Source organism: Camelina sativa, chromosome 20 (assembly GCF_030686135.1).
Source record: "Camelina sativa cultivar CO46 ecotype springtype chromosome 20, ASM3068613v1".
NCBI classification, from domain to species: Eukaryota; Viridiplantae; Streptophyta; class Magnoliopsida; order Brassicales; family Brassicaceae; genus Camelina; species Camelina sativa.
In genome coordinates this window covers 33310504-33330419 of record NC_141899.1, presented here as the reverse complement: position 1 = coordinate 33330419, position 19916 = coordinate 33310504, and the positions used below count along the sequence as shown (strand labels likewise).

Below are 19916 nucleotides of genomic sequence, written 5' to 3'. Positions count from 1 at the left end.
AGTCAGTTAAAAACTTTTGATATTGAGGCACAAGTGCAAATGCATCAAGCAAAGGCATCCTAAGTTCAATCTCCTTGACTTGGTTTCCAAACAGAGCTTTGTACTTCTCAGTAAGCTGCTTCTTAAACCTCACTGGAAATGGTAGAGGTGGCTTGTATGGTGGAGGAATGAATCTCACAGGTTTATCCTTGGGAGCAGTGGTTTCTTTAGTAGCTTCAGGATCAGATAGTTTGGCTGACTCAATTGGATCCTTGAGCACCTCGACAGGATCCTTTATCTCAACTTCATATTGAAGAAAATCCTCCCCATCTAAACTCTCAGTGTCCTCAGTGAGCCGTACATCTACAGCTTTGGTGGTGATAGCATGCATAGTAGCATAGTCCTTGGGGTTTTGAACTGCTTTTCCAGGTAGTTGGCCAGTTGTTGGGGTAGAAGTAGAAACAGTCTTGCCTTCCATAGACTTCATCTTGGAGTTAAGAGCTTCAAACTTAACATTCAGATCATTGTAAGAACATTCCATCCACTGACTGAGTTCAGCAAACTTCTTAGCAGTATCTAAAGAACCACTAGCTTGACCTTGAAGAAGTTGTTGCAGCATGTGCTTCATTTCTTGATCTAGGGCTGGGGTAGGCTGAACTGGTTGAGGGCGGAATCCTGGCGGTGGTCCTGAGGGAGCTTGGTAACCCTGGTGGAACTGTTGTTTTGGAGCGAATCCCAAATTGTAAGACACAAAAGGTTTTTGTTGTCCTTGCTGTTGTTGTTGAGGCGGGTACACCTGATCTTGTGGATTAGCAACATTGGTATTTCGATAAGACAAATTGGGGTTCGTCTTGTAGGGGTTGTAACCTTTGTTGTATCCACCCTGATTCTGAACATAGCTGATCTCTTCACTCTGCTCACCCTCCCCATCTGGAACTTGGAAAGGGTCGTCCTCAGAGACGAAGTGGATGCCCCTCTGCTGGCTCAGCAAGATACGGTCAAGCTTCTCATTGACATTCTTGAGGTCTTTCTTGTACTTCTCTTCAGACCCAGCGTCGCCGCGAAATGTGTGGTCATAATCCTCGATGTAGTTGCCGTCGGACTGAGCGAGATTCTCCACCAGTTGCCAACTTTCATCGACGTCCTTGTTCAGGAAGTTACCGTTAGAAGCGGTGTCAAGCAGCATACGTATTTTGGGAAGGACACCACGGTAGAGAGTACTCAGTAATGACTCGTTGCTGAAACCATGGTGTGGGCACTGGCTATGGTAACCCTTGAAACGCTCCCATGCTTCACAGAATGATTCTGAGCTCTTCTGAGTGAAGCTGGAAATCTCATTCCTGAGACGTGTTGTTCTGGAGTTGTAGAAAAACTTGGCCAAGAATGCTTTCTTGCAACCATCCCAGGTGGTGATTGATCCCTTGGGAAGGTTTTTTTCCCATTGATGAGCCTTGTCTCCCAGGGAGAAAGGGAAAAGGCGCAACTTGTAACCATCCTCACTCACGCCGTTGATCTTGGTGAGACCACAAAGACGGTCGAACTCGTCCAAGTGGTCGAGTTGATCCTCCATAGGCAACCCGTGAAACTTGTTTCATTGGATCATGGTGATCAGACCACTTTTGATCTCGAAGTTGTTGTTCGGCACGGCGGGAGGGACGATTCCAGCACGTTGAGTATGAGTGTTCGGTGCATCCCCAGCACCAATGTTTCGCGGTCCCTGATGTGGTTCATGCTGTTGTTCCATAGTGACATGTGCGGGATGATCAGTGGGTTGACTAGCTTGTCGTGGGCGTTGCAACCGATTGATTTCGTCGATAACAGGAACGAGATTCTGATGCCCTCTAGATCTAGTGTGCATGCAAGGTTGCAATCAACAGGTACCTGAGGTGCAAGACAAACAAGCAGAAAACCAAAGCAAGTCAGTACTCAGAATGATAAGTGTAACAGAACTTAATCTTGCAAAACTTGAAATCTTAAATGTAGCAAAATGATTCCCAAATGGCAACGGCGCCAAATTGATACTAAGATTTTTGTGTCTCCTAGTAGGTTCAATTAACCTTATGCGTTGTAATACTTAAGGTGTCAATCCAGTTGGGAAAGTTTACTATCACTCAAGATACAATCAAGAAGTCACAAGTTAAGCCAATTCAAAGAGTGTTTTTATCTAACAGTCCTAGAATGATCAAAATGCAAAACGGAAATGAGTCACAGAACTAGAAACAAGAATGCATGACAAGAAGCGAAAGTGAATAAAAACGCAAACGATTCTAAGCATGAACAATCGAAACAATTCCAGGAATGTAATAAAAATCAGAAAGAAAGACATTCTAAGGATGGGGTAATTGATGTCGGTGGAGTATCCTAGTCTAAGGAGTGTTTAACATACCACAAGCAAAGTATCCCTAAACAATGAACATCACAACTTAGCTAATCCAATCTCTTGGCAAAAGCTACTCAAACTCAACCACTTCCATACCTAGCTCTCGCTAGAGAAACGTAGTTGGGTAGGCAGGACAAACAAGTTCATTCACGTCAATGAACATCCTAGACAACTAATCTCTTAGGCTAGGAACGTAAGTCTCTGGCACTAGTTGGTCAGACATTTCATCAAACACCTTTTGGGTGTGGAAATGTCTCGAACCTAGGTCCAATTGATCAGAGAGAAACTAGCAATTCTAACTCTAGTCCAGAAGGGAATCATACAAATCAAGCTTAAACACCCTACATCCTAAGATCCTCCACCTAATCTATCCCATCCTCAAGAACTAACACACTACTCAGATCCGAAAATCATAGTCAAGGATGCAAAAACAGAAATCATTGAAACAAGCATTATTAGGTAGATAAAAATAAGATGAACAACTTTGTAGAAAGAATCAAATGCAAAATCTCAATAATCTCAAAGATATCGGAATACAAGTCTGAGAACGTTTTTTGGAGGCTAGGTTCAAAAACCTTCTGGGAACAAAAACGAGATTAAAAGATAAGATGTCTCCGCAAAGACTTAACAAAATGTATATATAGTAGTCCAACATGGAAAGCCCTAAAACTTAAAACGACAAAGTAAAGCGTCGGTTCGATAATCTCCTGAAGCGTGTGAAACCAAACGTCTTTCTTCCCGACATGTGCGATCGAGTCCGTGTGCGTCGAATGGAATGCAATGTCATCATGGCTCGGACGGAAGGCTGAGGAGCATGGTTCGGACGGATGCTAGGGAACATGGCTCGGACGGATGCTGGAGAGCATGGCTCGGACGGATGCTGGAGAGCATGGTGGGGAAGCATGGCTCGAGCGTGGTGTATACGCATCCACTAAAACGATGATAACTCTTGAACCACACCTTCGATTGACTTGGAATAAATAGTGTTGGAAAGATAACTCAAGTCCCTACAACTTTGATGAAGACGTCGAAAGCTAAATCCCACTCGAGTGGGATGGCTCGAACGGATGGCTCGGACGGAATGGAGATGGTGACAATGGCTCGGACGAGACGGAGATGGTGACAATGGCTCGGACGAAACGGAGATAGTGACAATGGCTTGGACGAAACGGAGATGGTGATAATGGCTCGGACGAGAATGGCTTCCAACGTCTCCTAAATACCTGAAATACTCCAAAAGGCACAATGTATGCAAGGATGATGTAAGAACTACCTACGCATGCAAAGTGTATAGAAAGAACTAGAAAACGATGCAAACCAATGAGTTATCCTAGCTAAATGCATGATAAAAATAGGCTAAGGAGAGACAAAATATAGACATATCACTGGCCTTGGTGTCGACCGACACTACCACACAGTGTCGATCGATGCCCAACTTGCTGGTGTCGACCGACACCAAGTGGTGTCGATCGACTCTCCTTCTGCAACTGCGATCCGCGCGAAGTCGAGAGTCGAATCTCACTCCCAAATCACCTCCAAATCGTCCACTACTCGAAACCCAAGCCTTATACATCCGTAGTAACCTGTATCAACCAATCCCAGCAAGAAAAACACACAAACAAGCAACAACAAGCAAGAACAAGGGAATCAAAGGCTTAGATTAGCCATGGTCATGCACTCACCTCTCTGCAGAAAGATTCTGACCAATAAGTACAAATTCCCTCACTCCTAGCAAGCTTCTAGCACTTTCCCAGCCTTAGATCTCTCAAGAAACAGCAAGGAATCTCACCAATCTCACCAAACACTCAAGAACTCTCTTTCTCTTCCTTTTTCTCTCAAAAACGTTAAATGGCGACAAGAGAAAACTACCCAAAACCCTTCTGGTCGACCACACTCTTAAATATCTCGGTTTAATGGTTTTTCCTAAACCAAACCGGTCCAAATCGATAATTAAATCGAACTGGTCGAACCAGAAATTAGTGGTGTCGATCGACACCCCCTAGGTGTCGATCGACACCCATCCCAGAAAACCAATTTTTGGTTCGCGGATGTTACAATATGTCATTCAATTTATTAATTTTTAAGGCATTATTAATTTAAATTAACAAGTGAAACTGCTTTATTGACCTGTTAATTTATAAACCAGTTTTAGTTAAAAAATTCTTTACTAATATGTTTCTTATAATCTTTTCAAAAAATAATAATAATATCTATATATACATTTTTAGAGACATTTAGCAAATAAATCCTGGAGTTGGAACATATTTACAAACATGCCATTAGCATTAATTATTAATTTATTTTTTTATTTAATTTATTAATATTAAATTTAAATTTCTGGAAACAAGATTTCTCATCCTAATAAAGTTCCAAAACAATAGGAACCACTCCCTTTAACATTAAATATTAAGTTTAAAATAAATTTAACTAATATTAAGATTCCAATTTTACAAAACAATATTTTCTCCACAGAAAAATTTCCTAAACAAATTATATACATACATCTTTGGTCCATTTTAATAACCAAAGTTTTTTTTTTGACAACTAATAATAACCAAAGTTTATTAAAAGAAAAACATTGTGGAATTCATGTCAAACAAATAACTGTTAACAACTTTTATTTGCATTTCAACAAAACTATATATACTAAAGTTAAATGATTCTTTATATATAAAACATACAAAACTATAATACAAAATTATCCTGTACATATATCTAAACAATTTAAAATCATAAAAATACTACTTTTTGAAAAAAAAAAAAAAAACACACAGTATATTCTTTCTATAAATCACTACTTATTTAATTGTATGTTATACTATAATATAAAATAAAAAACAAAAAAAATACTTTCTAATTTCTATACTAACTAATATATCTATATTTGTATGGTTGTACATTTTAAAAATATAAATTAAACATTAGTTATATATATATATAGTTAATCTATAAAACAAATTATATTTTTTTATTAAAAAATAGTCCTGCGGTGTACCGCCGGTGAATATCTAGTTATATATATAAGACAAAGAAATATATCCAGGATGATACGTCAGTATCTCTCAATTAATTCTTTAATTTTTCATATCAAGTATACTATTAAAAGTTATATATTAATTTTTGTTTTTACTGGAAAGATAAATACAAAAGTATTAGGATTTGAAGAGGTTATACTACAATTTTGGATTTGAAACAATCATCAAGTATCTTAGTCCAATGTTTTTTTGATAGAAATGGTTCAAAGACAGCTAATTAAACAAAAGAATATAGTTAAAGGATTACAATGATTTTATGTATAATAAGAACAAACATTATATATATATATATATATATATATATATATATATATATATATATATGCCCATTTTAAAATCTCTCTCAGGCGTTATTCTTATGATTCCCAAAATCTATTCTTTCTCTAACGCTGGTGTAGTCATGGATCGTCGGCGCCAGACATGCTCTCCTGTGTTTTGCCCGTTTGTTTCTTTTTCGTTAGTTCCGGCTTTTTTAAAGAACCGAACCTCCTATTTTGTTTCAATTTTGGCTTAGCGTTGCAAGAGACGGTTCACCGGGTTAACTTATAGGGTCTCCTTGATCGCCCCTGCTGCAGAGCCTCTTTCGGTACTTCCTAAAAGATTCTTCTATCAACTTCCGATTTGGTTGTAAGCCTCTGTTGTTGTGGCTATCATTTCTCCAGCAACTTCTCGTATCTCTTCCTTAGAAGTTTCGTCCCTGTTTCCAATAGATCTGTGTAGGATCGCGTGAGTCCATCTAGAATTTTGGAGTCTCTCTCGGTGAATTTGACTTTCTTCACCTCCTCCTTCTCGGTGTTTCACCCTGCCGGAGATTGTATTTTTATCGATTTGATGTTCATCGTCAGGGATTTTCTTGATGCGCCCCAGTTTAGAAGGCTCTTCACCTCGGTTTTCCTTCTCGGCGTGTGTTCTGCATGTGTCGTTCCAGATCTCCCTTCTCAAACATTTTGCAAGGTCCTCCCTTCTGCACAGTCATATCTCCTGAAGTTCAGGGTGCTCCGGATGAAGCTATCGGCTTCGATCAAAAGTTTCCGCCGCCGTCACAATTCTCCTCTGTCCGGCCTAGGTCAGAGTCTCGTTGTGGAGAAACAGTGGCAGTTCCCTTATTAGGCTCGGCCCATCAGTTGGTATGTTTCAGTTTGTGGGTTTTTTCTAGGTTCATGGGCTCTAAAGACATAAGGCCTAGGTGGAACTCTTCTTGGATGTGTCCTTCTTCTTACTCCGTTCATCTCCCACCAGATCTCACCTCTCGTTCCAGCATCTTTGTAAAGCAAGGTGTCACCGGATACTTCTCAAGCATCTCACCGGATACTCTTCCGGCCTCTCTCATGGATACTTCTCCGTTTGCCTAGTTTGCGTTATATCAATAATCACCTTTGTTTTTTTGGTTTTGAAACGACCCGACCCATTTTTTTGTTGTTAATGTAATAAATAACTTGTGATCTCATACTCACTAGCATCCTAACCTCAATCAATACAATACCGGAAATAAATAACATTATTAAACCAGAAATACTTTAATTAATCCAATAACAGCTAATCTAATATCAATAATCCAAGACAATCCAACAATTCCAAAAGAATAACATAAACCAAGGAACCAACAATCCTTGGCAGCATTCTAAAGACTCAACTCTAACAACCTAACAGAAGCCAGACATCCACCAATCGAGCCACTAGAATATGCTCCTCTTGATTGCCTTGATTCAACGATCACACCTTGCCTTTAACTGGATCACAAATCACAATTGAGACGCATAAGTATAATCACAAATACTCAATGAGGCAATCTTCCCATCTACTGGGCTATACACACAAGCAATTGAAGTTCAATGTTCAACAAATAACAAAACAACACAACCAAACCAGGAAAAGCAAGTGTCAGCCATCTGCTGAAAGTTGGTATCGACTGACACCCACCTAGTGTCGATCGACACTGACACCTGACGAAGGTTGGTGTCGACCGACAGTGACAACTTGATATATCATGGTTTTTGTGGTTTTTAACCATGGTATAAGTGTGCTTTTTGAGTCTTTTGATTTGTTTTCTAGGTGATTTTTGAGTCTTTATAGGTTTAGGTACTCATTGGCACGGATGGAACATAAAGGAGCTAAAAGAGGATGATTTAGAGCATAATCAAAGCATGAAGGCTGATCAACGATGCTTGGAGACGTTATCAAGACTTTGCATCGACCGATGCAATATCAGCATCGATCGATGCAGGTGCCACAAAGACAAACAGAAGTTATCTCCAAAAGCTTTAGAAGAATTACAAAATAAGCCCAAGTTTTCCTTATTTGCAATTAAGGCCCAAGACGTGTTTTTAGAGTATTTATAGGATTTTTATGGTCATTGTTTAGACCTAAGTTTTATTCTGCAACCAGAAGAGATATTGAGAGCTTTGGAGAGATAGATCTGATTTCATCTGTAGAGAGAAGATTCTTGAACTCCCTTTCTTACTTCTTAATATCAATTGCTTATTATTCAGAAAGATGTTTTGTGCTTTATTAAACATGTTTGAGTAGTTTGCTTGTTAGGTTTAGGGTTTTTCATAGGGTTTTTATGGTTTATTAGATCTGTTAATTTTAGGATTCATTATCTTTTATGATCTTCATCCTTGGTTGTTCTTCACAATAATTCTTGATTGATCACCTAGAATTATTATCTTAGGGAAATAAATTGATATGAGAATATAATTGTTTTCCTGATTAAACCTTTGATGAACAAAATTATTTCTTGCAAAGAGATTTCATTTAATAATTTTGTGAACAATCTAAACTTGTTTTTAAAGCTGATTTATTACCTAGAATTTTGCAAAGCGATTTGGATTTTCTGGTTTTAAATTTAGATAATATTTGCAGTGAGAACTGATTTATTTTACAAGTATGTTTAGAGTTCTAGATCTGATATTTAATTGCTTGAATCCTAATTATTTGATTGATTTAATTTCCCATAAATTCCTGAGAAATTTCCTAGGCTTAGCTCTTTGATCCCTTGAATTTACAACACATTTAAATTCTGTTTTGCATTGTCTTTAATTTAATATTTTTGATTTAGCATAATTAAAAGAATAATAAGTCTATTGTGTGAACTAGAGTCTCTGTGGATTCGACCCCTAGAGTATTACAACTGCAAGGCTGTTAGTACTTTTAGGGTATTACAATTTGAGCATATCAAATTTTGGCGCCGTTGCCTGGGACTCTTTTGATTCACCATTAGATTAAAATGTTTGATTTTGTCTAAATTTTTCTTTTTCTGTTTTACTCACACGCTTTTGTTTCTTTTCTCTTGTGTGTTTAAGGTTCATGCCTAAGCCTAGCACCAGGAAAAATCCTACTGGTCCAGTTGTTAAGCTTACAAATCAAGAGTTAGGACAACTAGAGCGTGAGAACACCAAAGCAGCCAAATCAGCAAAGATGGTCAACCCAATCATACTGAGACTTGATGAGGCTGGAGTTTTGAGAGATCAAGAGGGTCATGTGCGCAACGAGCAAGGCCAGAAACTTGATGCTGAAGGGCAGGTTATTCAGGAAGAACCTGTCGTCGCTGATGAGAATGCAGATGGCTTCGATCGACGCAACGTCGGCATCAGTCGACGCAATGAAGAAGGCATCGATCGACGAATAGTTGGCATCGGTCGATGCAATGTCGGGGCTGGTGCGAACGGAGCCAACTTGGATGGTAACAACCAGCAGAACCTTCAGCCTAGACGGGACAACAATGGAGAGCTTGTCAAGACTCTTGCGGACTTCAACAGACCAGACTTGTTCTATGAGAACCGTTCCGCAATTGTCCCTCCTCCATTCCCAAGGAATGACTTTGAGCTGAAGCCTGCCTACTTCGCTCTTGTTGGATAACGGCCATTCTAGAATTTGCCAAATGAGAAGCCTCTAGACCACATAGAGCACTTTAAGGACATAGTCACAAGCATCAAGGCTAATGGAGTCACTGAAGACTACCTCTACTGCAAGCTTTTTCCCTACTCTCTTGCTGGGGAAGCTTCTCATTGGCTAAGGCAGCTGAAACCAGGATCTCTGACAACCTGGCATGACATCAAGGTGGCGTTTTTGAACTACTTCTATGATGATGCGATGTCTGATGAGCTAAGGATCAAGCTTTCCACCTTTAGACAAGGTCCTACTGAATCTTACAAAGCTGCTTGGGTAAGATTTAAGGCATACCAGAGGGACTGTCCACATCATGGCTTCTCAGAGGTGCAATTGATCAGTATCTTCTTTAGCGGGATTGGCTGGAGGTATCAGATGGCTTTGGATGCTGCTAGTGATGGGAACTTCAAGACAAGGTACCCAGATGATGCTGAAAAGTTGATTGAAAGGCTAGCATCAAGTAACAGTACTAAGATGCAGACTTAGAGTGGAAGAGAGCATATGAAGGGTATGATTCAAATCAGTTTGCTACAGTGAATGCCAAGCTGGATACAGCGCATAACCTTCTTGTTGGAAAGAAGTCAGTCCACTTTGCTGAAGATGTTGAAGTTTTTGAGCCAAAGCAGCAGAATGTAGAAGAAGATGTCAACTTTGTGTATGGTAATCAGGGCCAAAAGTTTGGAAATCAGCAATGCAACAGGTCTTTCAGTGGCAACAACCAGCACAACAACTATCAGTCTAATTCTACAGGCTACATTCTTAAGCAAGACTATCAGAAGCAACAGCAGAGCAGTGGTTACACCAGGACCTACGGCAACTCCTCTTACCAATCTCCTCCCCCAGACTTCTCCAATGCTTAGGAGATATGTCAAGAGGATGGTAACCAAGGATTTGAATGCTGAGCAAGGAGTGATGATGATTTCAGCCCAAGTCAGTGCCATCATTCAAAACAAGATCCCAGAAAAGCTTCCTGATCCAGGTAGTTTTGTTCTTGATTGTACAATCTTCAATGAGAGGTTTGCTAGATCTTTGTGTGATCTTGGTTCCAGTGTCAACTTAATGCCTAGATCAGTAGCACTCAGCCTTGGGATGACAGATTTCCAACCCACCAAGATTACTCTTATACTTGCTGACCGTTCATTCTGCATTCTTGATGGTATCCTTGAGGATGTTCCAATTAAGATTGTTGATTGTTTGATACCTACTGATTTTGTGGTCTTAAAGCATGAAGAAGAGCCTAAGGATCCTCTAATCTTGGGAAGATCATTCTTAGCCACTGCTGGTGCTATTATTGATGTCAAGAAAGGACAGATTGGCCTTAATGTGGGAGACTTGCAGATGCGTTTTGACATGGATAAGCTGGTTAAGAGGCCAAAAATAGATGGTCAAACTTTTTTTGTGGATACATTGTCTAATCTTGCTGAAGAGATTTTCAAGGAGCTGCATCCTGAAGATCCTCTTGAGAGAGCATTGGTTGCTTCTACTGAAGAAGCTAAGCATTTAGATGACATTGCTGCTGGGTATGTCAAGCTGCTAGATGCTAATAAACAAGTGAAGAAGTTGGTTGCACAAGAGGAATTGGTTGGTACTTCTTCACAAGCTGAGAAACTGTCAAATTGGAGCCTTGAGAAAGCTCCAAAGTTGGATCTCAAGCCACTTCCTGCAGGTTTAAGGTATGCATTTCTAGGTGAGAATTCTTCCTATCCTGTTATTGTTAATGCTTCCTTAAACAACGCAGAGCTCACTTTACTGCTAAGCAAGCTGCGCAAGTTTCGCAAGGCTCTTGGCTATTCTCTTGATGATATTGCAGGAATTTCCCCGGACTTGTGCATGCATAGGATTCATCTTGAGGAAGGAGCTAAGACATCTATTAAGCATCAGAGGAGGCTAAATCCGAATCTGCAAGATGTTGTCAAGAAGGAGATCATGAAATTGCTGAATGCCGGGATTATCTACCCAATATCTGACAGCAAATGGGTTAGTCCAGTTCATGTTGTTCCTAAGAAGGGTGGAGTTACAGTGGTGAAGAATGACAAGAATGAGCTGATTCCGACACGGACGATCACTGGACACCGGATGTGCATTGATTACAGAAAGCTGAATGCCGCGACAAGGAAAGATCACTTCCCGCTGCCCTTCATTGACCAGATGCTTGAGAGGTTAGCTAACCATCCATACTACTGCTTTTTGGATGGTAACTCCGGGTTTTTCCAGATTCCGATTCATCCCGATGACCAGGAGAAGACAACCTTCACTTGTCCATATGGTACTTTTGCATATCGCAGAATGCCTTTTGGTCTCTGTAATGCTCCTGCAACATTTCAGAGATGTATGATGTCCATCTTCACAGACATGATTGAAGATTACATGGAGGTTTTCATGGATGATTTTTCTGTTTATGGGTCTTCATTCAAGAGCTGTTTGGATAATCTCTGCAAAGTGCTAGCTAGATGTGAGGAGAAGCACTTAGTTCTTAATTGGGAGAAATGCCATTTTATGGTTAGAGATGGTATAGTGCTTGGTCACAGAGTTTCAGAGGCTGGTATTGAGGTGGACCGCGCTAAGATAGAAGTGATGACAAGTCTCCAACCCCCAGATAGTGTGAAGTTGGTAAGGAGTTTTCTTGGACATGCTGGTTTCTACAGACGTTTCATCAAAGATTTCAGTAAGATAGCCAGACCACTTTCAGCTATATTATGCAAGGATGTCAAGTTTGAGTTCACTGATGAATGCCGTTTAGCTTTTGAACAAATTAAGCAAGAACTTGTGAGTGCTCCAATTGTTCAACCACCAGACTGGGATTTACCTTTTGAGGTAATGTGTGATGCCAGTGATTTTGCAGTAGGAGCAGTGCTGGGACAGAGGAAGGATAAGAAACTTCATGTTATATACTATGCTAGTAGATTGGTAAGGATAAGAAACTTCATGTTATATGATGCTCAAAGAAATTATGCAACAACAGAGAAGGAGCTGCTAGCAGTAGTGTTTGCTTTTGAGAAGTTTCGTTCTTACTTGGTTGGATCCAAGGTAATAGTTCATACAGATCATGCTGCACTCAAATACTTGATGCAAAAAAAGGATGCCAAGCCAAGGTTGCTAAGATGGATTCTTCTTCTTCAAGAGTTTGACATTGAGGTTAAGGAAAAGAAGGGGATTGAGAATGGAGTAGCTGATCATCTATCCAGGATTAAGATAGAAGATGATGTTCCAATTCATGATTTATTGCCAGAAGAGAATGTCTACTTTGTTGATATTGGTTCTCAAGCTACTTTGTCGCGTGAAGTTTTGCAGACTCTCGGCACTGCATCGATCGACACATCTGGTGCATCGATCGATGCTTCATCTCGATACGAACAGAATTTGGCGAATGCATCGACCGATGCATCATTTAGCATCGATCGACGCTTGGTTCAGGAATCATCGGGTTACGAGTTTGATGACAATGTGGCTGCTGTAACTTCTACTGATCAACCGTGGTATGCTGATATCGCGAATTACCTTGCTGCAGAGGTGGAACCAGAAAAGTTTACAGGATATGCTAAGAAGAAGTTCTTGAGAGAGCTTAGAAGATACTATTGGGATGAACCATACTTGTATAAGCATTGTTCAGATGGAGTTTACAGGAGATGTCTAGCTGAGACTGAGGTTCCTGATGTGTTATTTCATTGCCATGGATCAGATTATGCTGGACATTTTGCTACTTACAAGACAGTGTCCAAAGTTCTTCAAGCAGGGTTTTGGTGGCCAACAATGTTTAAGGATGCTCATGAGTTTGTGTCTAGATGTGATGCTTGTCAAAGAAGAGGACAGATTAGTAAGAGACATGAGATGCCACAAAATTTCATCCTTGAGGTTGAAGTTTTTGATTGCTGGGGCATTGATTTTATGGGACCATTCCCTTCTTCTTACAAGAACAAGTACATCCCTGTAGCTGTTGACTATGTCTCCAAGTGGGTAGAAGCTATTGCAAGTCCCAAGAATGATTCTGCTGTGGTTCTTAAGCTGTTTAAGACCATTATCTTTCCAAGATTTGGAGTGCCTCGGATCACTTTATCAATAAAGTGTTTGATAAGTTGTTGAAGAAGTATGGAATTCAACATAGAGTGGCTAGTCCATATCATCCTCAGACTAGTGGACAAGTTGAGGTTTCCAACAGGCAGATTAAGGAGATTCTGGAGAAAACTGTGGGTGTTACAAGGAAGGATTGGGCAGTAAAGCATGATGATGCACTATGGGCCTACAGAACTGCATATAAGACACCACTTGGCACTACTCCTTTTCATCTGCTTTATGGGAAAGCATGCCATCTTCCAGTGGAGTTAGAGCACAAGGCAGCCTGGACTGTTAAATTATTGAATTTTGATGCCAAGACAGCTTTAGAGAGAAGGTTGGTACAGCTGAATGAGTTGGATGAGTTTAGACATCATGCATTTGAGAACTCTAAGCTATACAAGGAGAGAACAAAGGCTTATCACGATAAGAAGATCATCTCCAGAAATTTTGAGCCTAATGATCAGGTACTTCAGTACAACTCTCACTTGAAGTTGTTTCCAGGAAAACTTCGTTCTCACTGGTCCGGACCATTCACTATCCAAGAAGTCCGCCCCTATGGAGCTATTGTGCTGCTTAATTCCAAGGGAGAGAAGTTTACTGTCAATGGACAGAGGGTGAAACACTATTGGGCTGAAGCCAAGATACCTGACGGACACATTGCGCGTTTGGATGATGCACCTTCTGCCTAATCCGCTGCCAAGTCAAGCTAATGACTTAAAACAAGCGCTGAGTGGAAGGCAACCCACTGGGAGGATTTAATTGTTTTTTTTTTTTTTTTTTTTTAGGATTTTCTGACCTATTAATTTTTAGTTTTGAGTTTAAGTGATGCAGAAACCGTAGAAGAATCAACAGAAGTGGATCTGCATCGATCGACACATCTGGTGCATCGGTCGATGCAAATCCTGAATGCTCTTAATGGATCAAAGATTACACGGGCCAATGGGTTTGAAATAATCGAATTGGTAGTGGGCCAGACCGAAGCCCAGTCGCATCGACCCTACACTTGCATCGACCGATGCAACCCCTGCATCGATCGATGCAATATAACCTAAAGTCGCGATTAAAGTCTCTCGACTTCGTCTTCTTTGCCGTTTTTCCCAAACTCGAGCCAGAGAGAAACACAAACTTCAATCGACCGTATCTCACTCGTTTCTTGCTCAAATCCAACGATTCCAAGCCCCATTCCACTCGGTTTTTACTCCTCTATTCGATTCCCTCATCAGATTGGCGATTCGGAGCAATGTCGTCCGGCCCACGAACAAAGGGAGCTCGCCGCGGTAATTCTGGCATCGCTCCGCCGCGCCAGACCGACCTCCCACCGCTGACGGTTCCTCCTCCAGTTCCTCTGAGACCAATCCAACCACTTCCAGCCCTTGATGCACCATTTCAAACTAATTGTCAAGAGCCATGGCCAAAAAGAGAAAGACAAAGGATTCCACCACAGCATGTTTGGCCAGAACGTCCAATTGAAGAGGTTAAGAAGCTTGAGTACATCAACAGGCCGCTACTTGATGCTTGGGGAGAATATGAGACTATGTTCTACAATGCTTGGCTTAAGGTTGAGATTCTGCCGACTCGGTTCGTGATCTTGTAACTATGCAGAGGCTTGGGATTCATGATGAGGTATTGAGGATTCTGGAGAAGATTGGGCTTGGGACCATGTGCACTCGCCACTATGACTTGTATCCGGAGCTGGTCCGACAATTCATGGCCTCAGTCCGCCTTCTGTACCAGAACGAGCAGGCCCCGAAAGCTAGTGAAGGAAGGCTGTCTTTCTTCATTAGGGGAGTTCGGTATGAGATTTCTTTACCTGATCTTTGTGACATTTACGGTTTTAGCAGAGAGCCAGAGGGAGTTTCACTTCCAGGAGAGTTTGTAGATGTCTCGCATCTCTGGTCTTACTTTGGTACTGGTGATTATGATTCCCGACGTTCTACTATGACTGATGTGAGGCATCCAGTGATCAGGTACATTCTTAGAGCCATAGCCAACACTATTTTGTGTAAGATGGAGGCTGGGAAGATGAGAGTGAGTGAGTTGCACTTGTTAGCATATGGGATTTATGATTTGATGGCTGAGGATGATAGATGGGCTGATCCTGAGAGGGTAACCTATGGTGCAGTGTTTGCTGATCACTTGATCTCTCTGAAGGTCAAGGCTTTTGGGCGTGGGAAGAAAGAGTTTGTTGGGAGTCTGCTTACTCCTATCTTTCAGAGACTATGTATTGCTACTGATTATGTCTTTGTTAGTACTGAGAGGAGTGTTATTGATGAGAAGCATTTGAGGAACTCTACTTGGATGAAGAGGAAGATGCTATGGCGTTTTTGTGATTCTACTGGTACTCATCTGATCAGATTGCCGCGACCAGACCTCACCACCATTGGAGAGGATGTAGAGCAGCTGCGTTTTCTTCATCCTGCCACTGATTTTGTTATACCATCACCTTCCCGTCATGAGAGTGCTGCTGCTGCTGATGATCACCCTGCTGAGGGTTTTGAGATTGGTTCTTCATCTGGCACTGCAGTATTTGAGTTTCCTGCTTTTCCTGAGCCACCACAGCCTTCTCGTACTATGAGCCAGGGAGACTACCAAGAGTACCAGACATCCACCATGCGTACCTTCTGGAACGCGATTTCTCGTTTTGCTTGCTTCCGTCCCACTAGGCGCAGATCCCGTTCTCGTTCTCCTCCCCTTGCTGGAGCTAGTGGTAGCGATGCTGATGGTGATGCTAGTTCTGAGGGTTGATCCTACTTCTGTTTACGGTTTCTTTTATCCTTTTTCTCTTTCACTTTGAGTCATTTTTTATGTTTCTTTGAGTCAGTTTGTCATTTGTTTCAGATTGAACTTGTATTGCATTATGAATCATTATCTATCATGTTGCATTTAATGTTGTGTTTGAGTGATTCTTAACAGTGCTGACAACCATGAGAGTAACACAACTAACATGCGGCTAAACAGGATACGTCGGATTTTCGCACGATTTGGCTCTGCATCGATCGATGCAACCTTTACATCGGTCAACACAGAGGCTAACAGTTGGTAACACGAATCTGGTTCACTTGTTCATTACTTTTTCAATTTGATTTTTCTTTCTTAGTCAATCTCAGGCTTGATAACACTGGGGATAGTATTGTTTAAGTCTGGGGGAGGCTAGTTACTAACTATTTGCTTTTTCTTTCTTAGTCTCAGTTGTGTGAGTCAAAACCATATTTTTGAGTCAAATTTTTCAAATATTTATTTTTGGAATTAGGATCTCTAACTAATGGTTTCTGTTCTTTGGCTAATACTCTTATGAATCTTGATTATGCTTGATCTCAGAACTGAAGTTTGGAAAAGCTATGAGCTGTATCAACAATCCTGAAAGCCCTTATCCAAAAGATATCTGGTTAAACTAACGTTGTCTCAAAATTTTATCAGGATTTTAACAGGACTTAATATCTTACTTTGGAGTTGGAAATCAGTGGACTAGACTTCTTCTTCGGGCCATACAAGACAGTGCAATTTTTCAAAGTATGTCTCCCCTCTCTCTTCCCTTCAATGCTTAAAAAAAAAAAAGAGAATGATCAGAAAGAAAAGAGGAGAATAAAATAAAAGATAAAATGATTTTGATCAGTTTAGAGGGGTAGGTAAATTACCAATGACCCCATTATTCTTGTGACAACCCGTCCCGCGGATCCCACTAGCCCACCGCTAGCTGCCCGAACGGACCATCCGTGGACCCCACTAGCCCACCGCTAGCCGTCCCAACGGACTCCAAGCTGGCCCTGCAGGGCATCGATCCTAACCCATCACTATGGAAATCTACATCCACCAGTAGGTTATTGGTGTACCAGGCGTTCCTCGAACCCTGGTCCCCACCATTTAACAACCTTCCCACAGGACAAGCTATCACTAATTGATCATCAATTGGTGACAGCTTGTCCTGTGGGAAGGTTGTTAAAGGGTGGGGACCAGGGTTCAAGGAACGCCTGGCACACCAATAACCTACTGTGGATTTGGATGAATAGTTCCATTTGCCCAGTGAGGGGTTAGGATCGATGCCCTGCAGGGCCAGCTTCGGGCCTATGGGGGCAAGCTAGCGGTGGGCTAGTGAGGTCAACGGGACGGGTTGTCATATAAAAATCGATTTTTATGTGACAACCCATCCCGCGGACCCCACTAGCCCACCGCTAGCTGCCCCAACGGACCGTCTGTGGACCCTGCTAGCCCACTGCTAGCCGGCCCAACAGACCCCAAGCTGGCCCTGCAGGGCATCGATCCTAACCCATCACTGTGGATATCCCAATCCACCAGTAGGTTATTGGTGCGCCAGGCGTTCCTCGAACCCTGGTCCCTCACCCTTTAACAACCTTCCCACAGGACAAGCTGTCACCAATTGACCTGCAGATCAATTGGTGACAGCTTGTCCTGTGGGAAGGTTGTTAAAGGGTGAGGGACCAGGGTTCGAGGAACGCCTGGCGCACCAATAACCTACTGGTGGATTGGGATATCCACAGTGATGGGTTAGGATCGATGCCCTGCAGGGCCAGCTTGGGGTCTGTTGGGCCGGCTAGCAGTGGGCTAGCAGGGTCCACAGACGGTCCGTTGGGGCAGCTAGCGGTGGGCTAGTGGGGTCCGCGGGACGGGTTGTCACAATTCTACTCTTGAGTCAAATGATCACACAAAGCTTGGAAGCGAGGGGTAGGTAAATTACCGATGACCCCGGTATTCGCTTACACCTTTGATGAAAAAAAAATGAAAAAAAATGGAAGTGAGAAAAGGGAGAGGAAAGGAGATGTATGAAGAATGTCTTGGCCTGAAGAGAGTCCATATGCCACTGATGGATACACCAAGGTAAGAACTCACCTGTATTTGCTTTAATTTATTTAATGAGATGACAATGGTGAGACTGGAGATTCGAGAGGATTGTGGGATTTGAGTAAGGAATGTTGATGCTTTTCAATTGACAAAGTATAAGAAGTAAGTTCTGAAGATCAAGGCGATGAAGAGTACGAAAAACAGTTACATGCAGTTGAGTGAATTCCATGTTTTCAAACCTCTTCCATAGGCCTAAGTTTCTGTTTTGCTTGAGGGCAAGCAAAGGCTAAGTGTGGGGGAGTTGATATATCATGGTTTTTGTGGTTTTTAACCATGGTATAAGTGTGCTTTTTGAGTCTTTTGATTTGTTTTCTAAGTGATTTTTGAGTCTTTATAGGTTTAGGTACTCATAGGCACGGATAGAACATAAAGGAGCTAAAAGAGGATGATTTGGAGCATAATCAAAGCATGAAGGCTGATCAACGAAGCTTGGAGACGTTATCAAGACTTTGCATTGACCGATGCAATATCAGCATCGATCGATGCAGGTGCCACAAAGACAAACGGAAGTTATCTCCACAAGCTTTAGAAGAATTACAAAATAAGCCCAAGTTTTCCTTATTTGCAATTAAGGGCCAAGACGTGTTTTAGAGTATTTATAGGATTTTTATGGTCATTGTTTAGACCTAAGTTTTATTATGCAACCAGAAGAGATATTGAGAGCTTTGGAGAGATAGATCTGATTTCATTTGTAGAGAGAAGATTCTTGAACTCCCTTTCTTACTTCTTAATATCAATTGCTTATTATTCAGAAAGATGTTTTGTGCTTTATTAAACATGTTTGAGTAGTTTGCTTGTTAGGTTTAGGGTTTTTCATAGGGTTTTTATGGTTTATTAGATCTGTTAATTTTAGGATTCATTATCTTTTATGATCTTCATCCTTGGTTGTTCTTCACAATAATTCTTGATTGATCACCTAGAATTATTATCTTAGGGAAATAAATTGATATGAGAATATAATTGTTTTCCTAATTAAACCTTTGATGAACAAAACTATTTCTTGCAAAGAGATTTGATTTAATAATTTTGTGAACAATCTAAACTTGTTTTTAAAGCTGATTTATTACCTATAATATTGCAAAGAGATTTGGATTTTCTGGTTTTAAATTTAGATAATATTTGCAGTGAGAACTGATTTATTTTACAAGTGTGTTTAGAGTTCTAGATCTGATATTTAATTGCTTGAATCCTAATTATTTGATTGATTTAATTTCCCATAAATTCCTGAGAAATTCCCTAGGCTTAGCTCTTTGATCCCTTGAATTTACAACACATTTAAATTCTATTTTGCATTGTCTTTAATTTAATATTTTTGATTTAGCATAATTAAAAGAATAATAAGTCTATTGTGTGAACTAGAGTCTCTGTGGATTCGACCCCTAGAGTATTACAACTGCAAGGCTGTTAGTACCTTTAGGGTATTACAATTTGAGCATATCACAACTCTATGTAAACCCGCATTCTCCTTGGTGTCGATCGACACCCACTTCAAAAACTATAAAATTGGTTCACGGATGTTACAGATTTTCATCCTTTTCTGGCGAAGGTTGTTTACCGGATACTTCTCTGGCAGCCTCCTCTCTGTGTCGGAGGCAGGTCCAAGTTGCTTCCAGCCTAGAACCATCTCTGTTGGTTCGTCTCTCATCTTAACGTCACAATATTTTTATATATTAGTGACTATCTTCTTACCAGATGTTGGTTATTTGTCGAACGATTTTTCTATC

General features: G+C 40.9%; 1 protein-coding gene and 2 non-coding genes across 3 annotated transcripts; 2 read left to right on the top strand and 1 right to left on the bottom strand.

Moving 5' to 3' along the window:
- The first annotated feature begins 1220 nt into the window (after positions 1 to 1220).
- On the top strand, positions 1221 to 1327 carry LOC147919789 (small nucleolar RNA R71). Its single transcript, XR_015594360.1, has one exon. It is a non-coding gene; the product is annotated as a small nucleolar RNA R71 (small nucleolar RNA).
- An 8168-nt stretch (positions 1328 to 9495) lies between these two features.
- LOC147919788 (small nucleolar RNA R71) lies at positions 9496 to 9602 on the bottom strand. Its single transcript, XR_015594306.1, has one exon. It is a non-coding gene; the product is annotated as a small nucleolar RNA R71 (small nucleolar RNA).
- A 556-nt stretch (positions 9603 to 10158) lies between these two features.
- LOC147919787 (uncharacterized) lies at positions 10159 to 14024 on the top strand. Its single transcript, XM_087504105.1, has 4 exons — positions 10159 to 10452; positions 10507 to 12526; positions 12740 to 12927; positions 13410 to 14024. The coding sequence occupies exons 1-4, from the start codon at positions 10159 to 10161 to the stop codon at positions 14022 to 14024; spliced, it is 3117 nt and encodes a 1038-aa protein (XP_087360231.1).
- The last annotated feature ends 5892 nt before the right edge of the window (positions 14025 to 19916 follow it).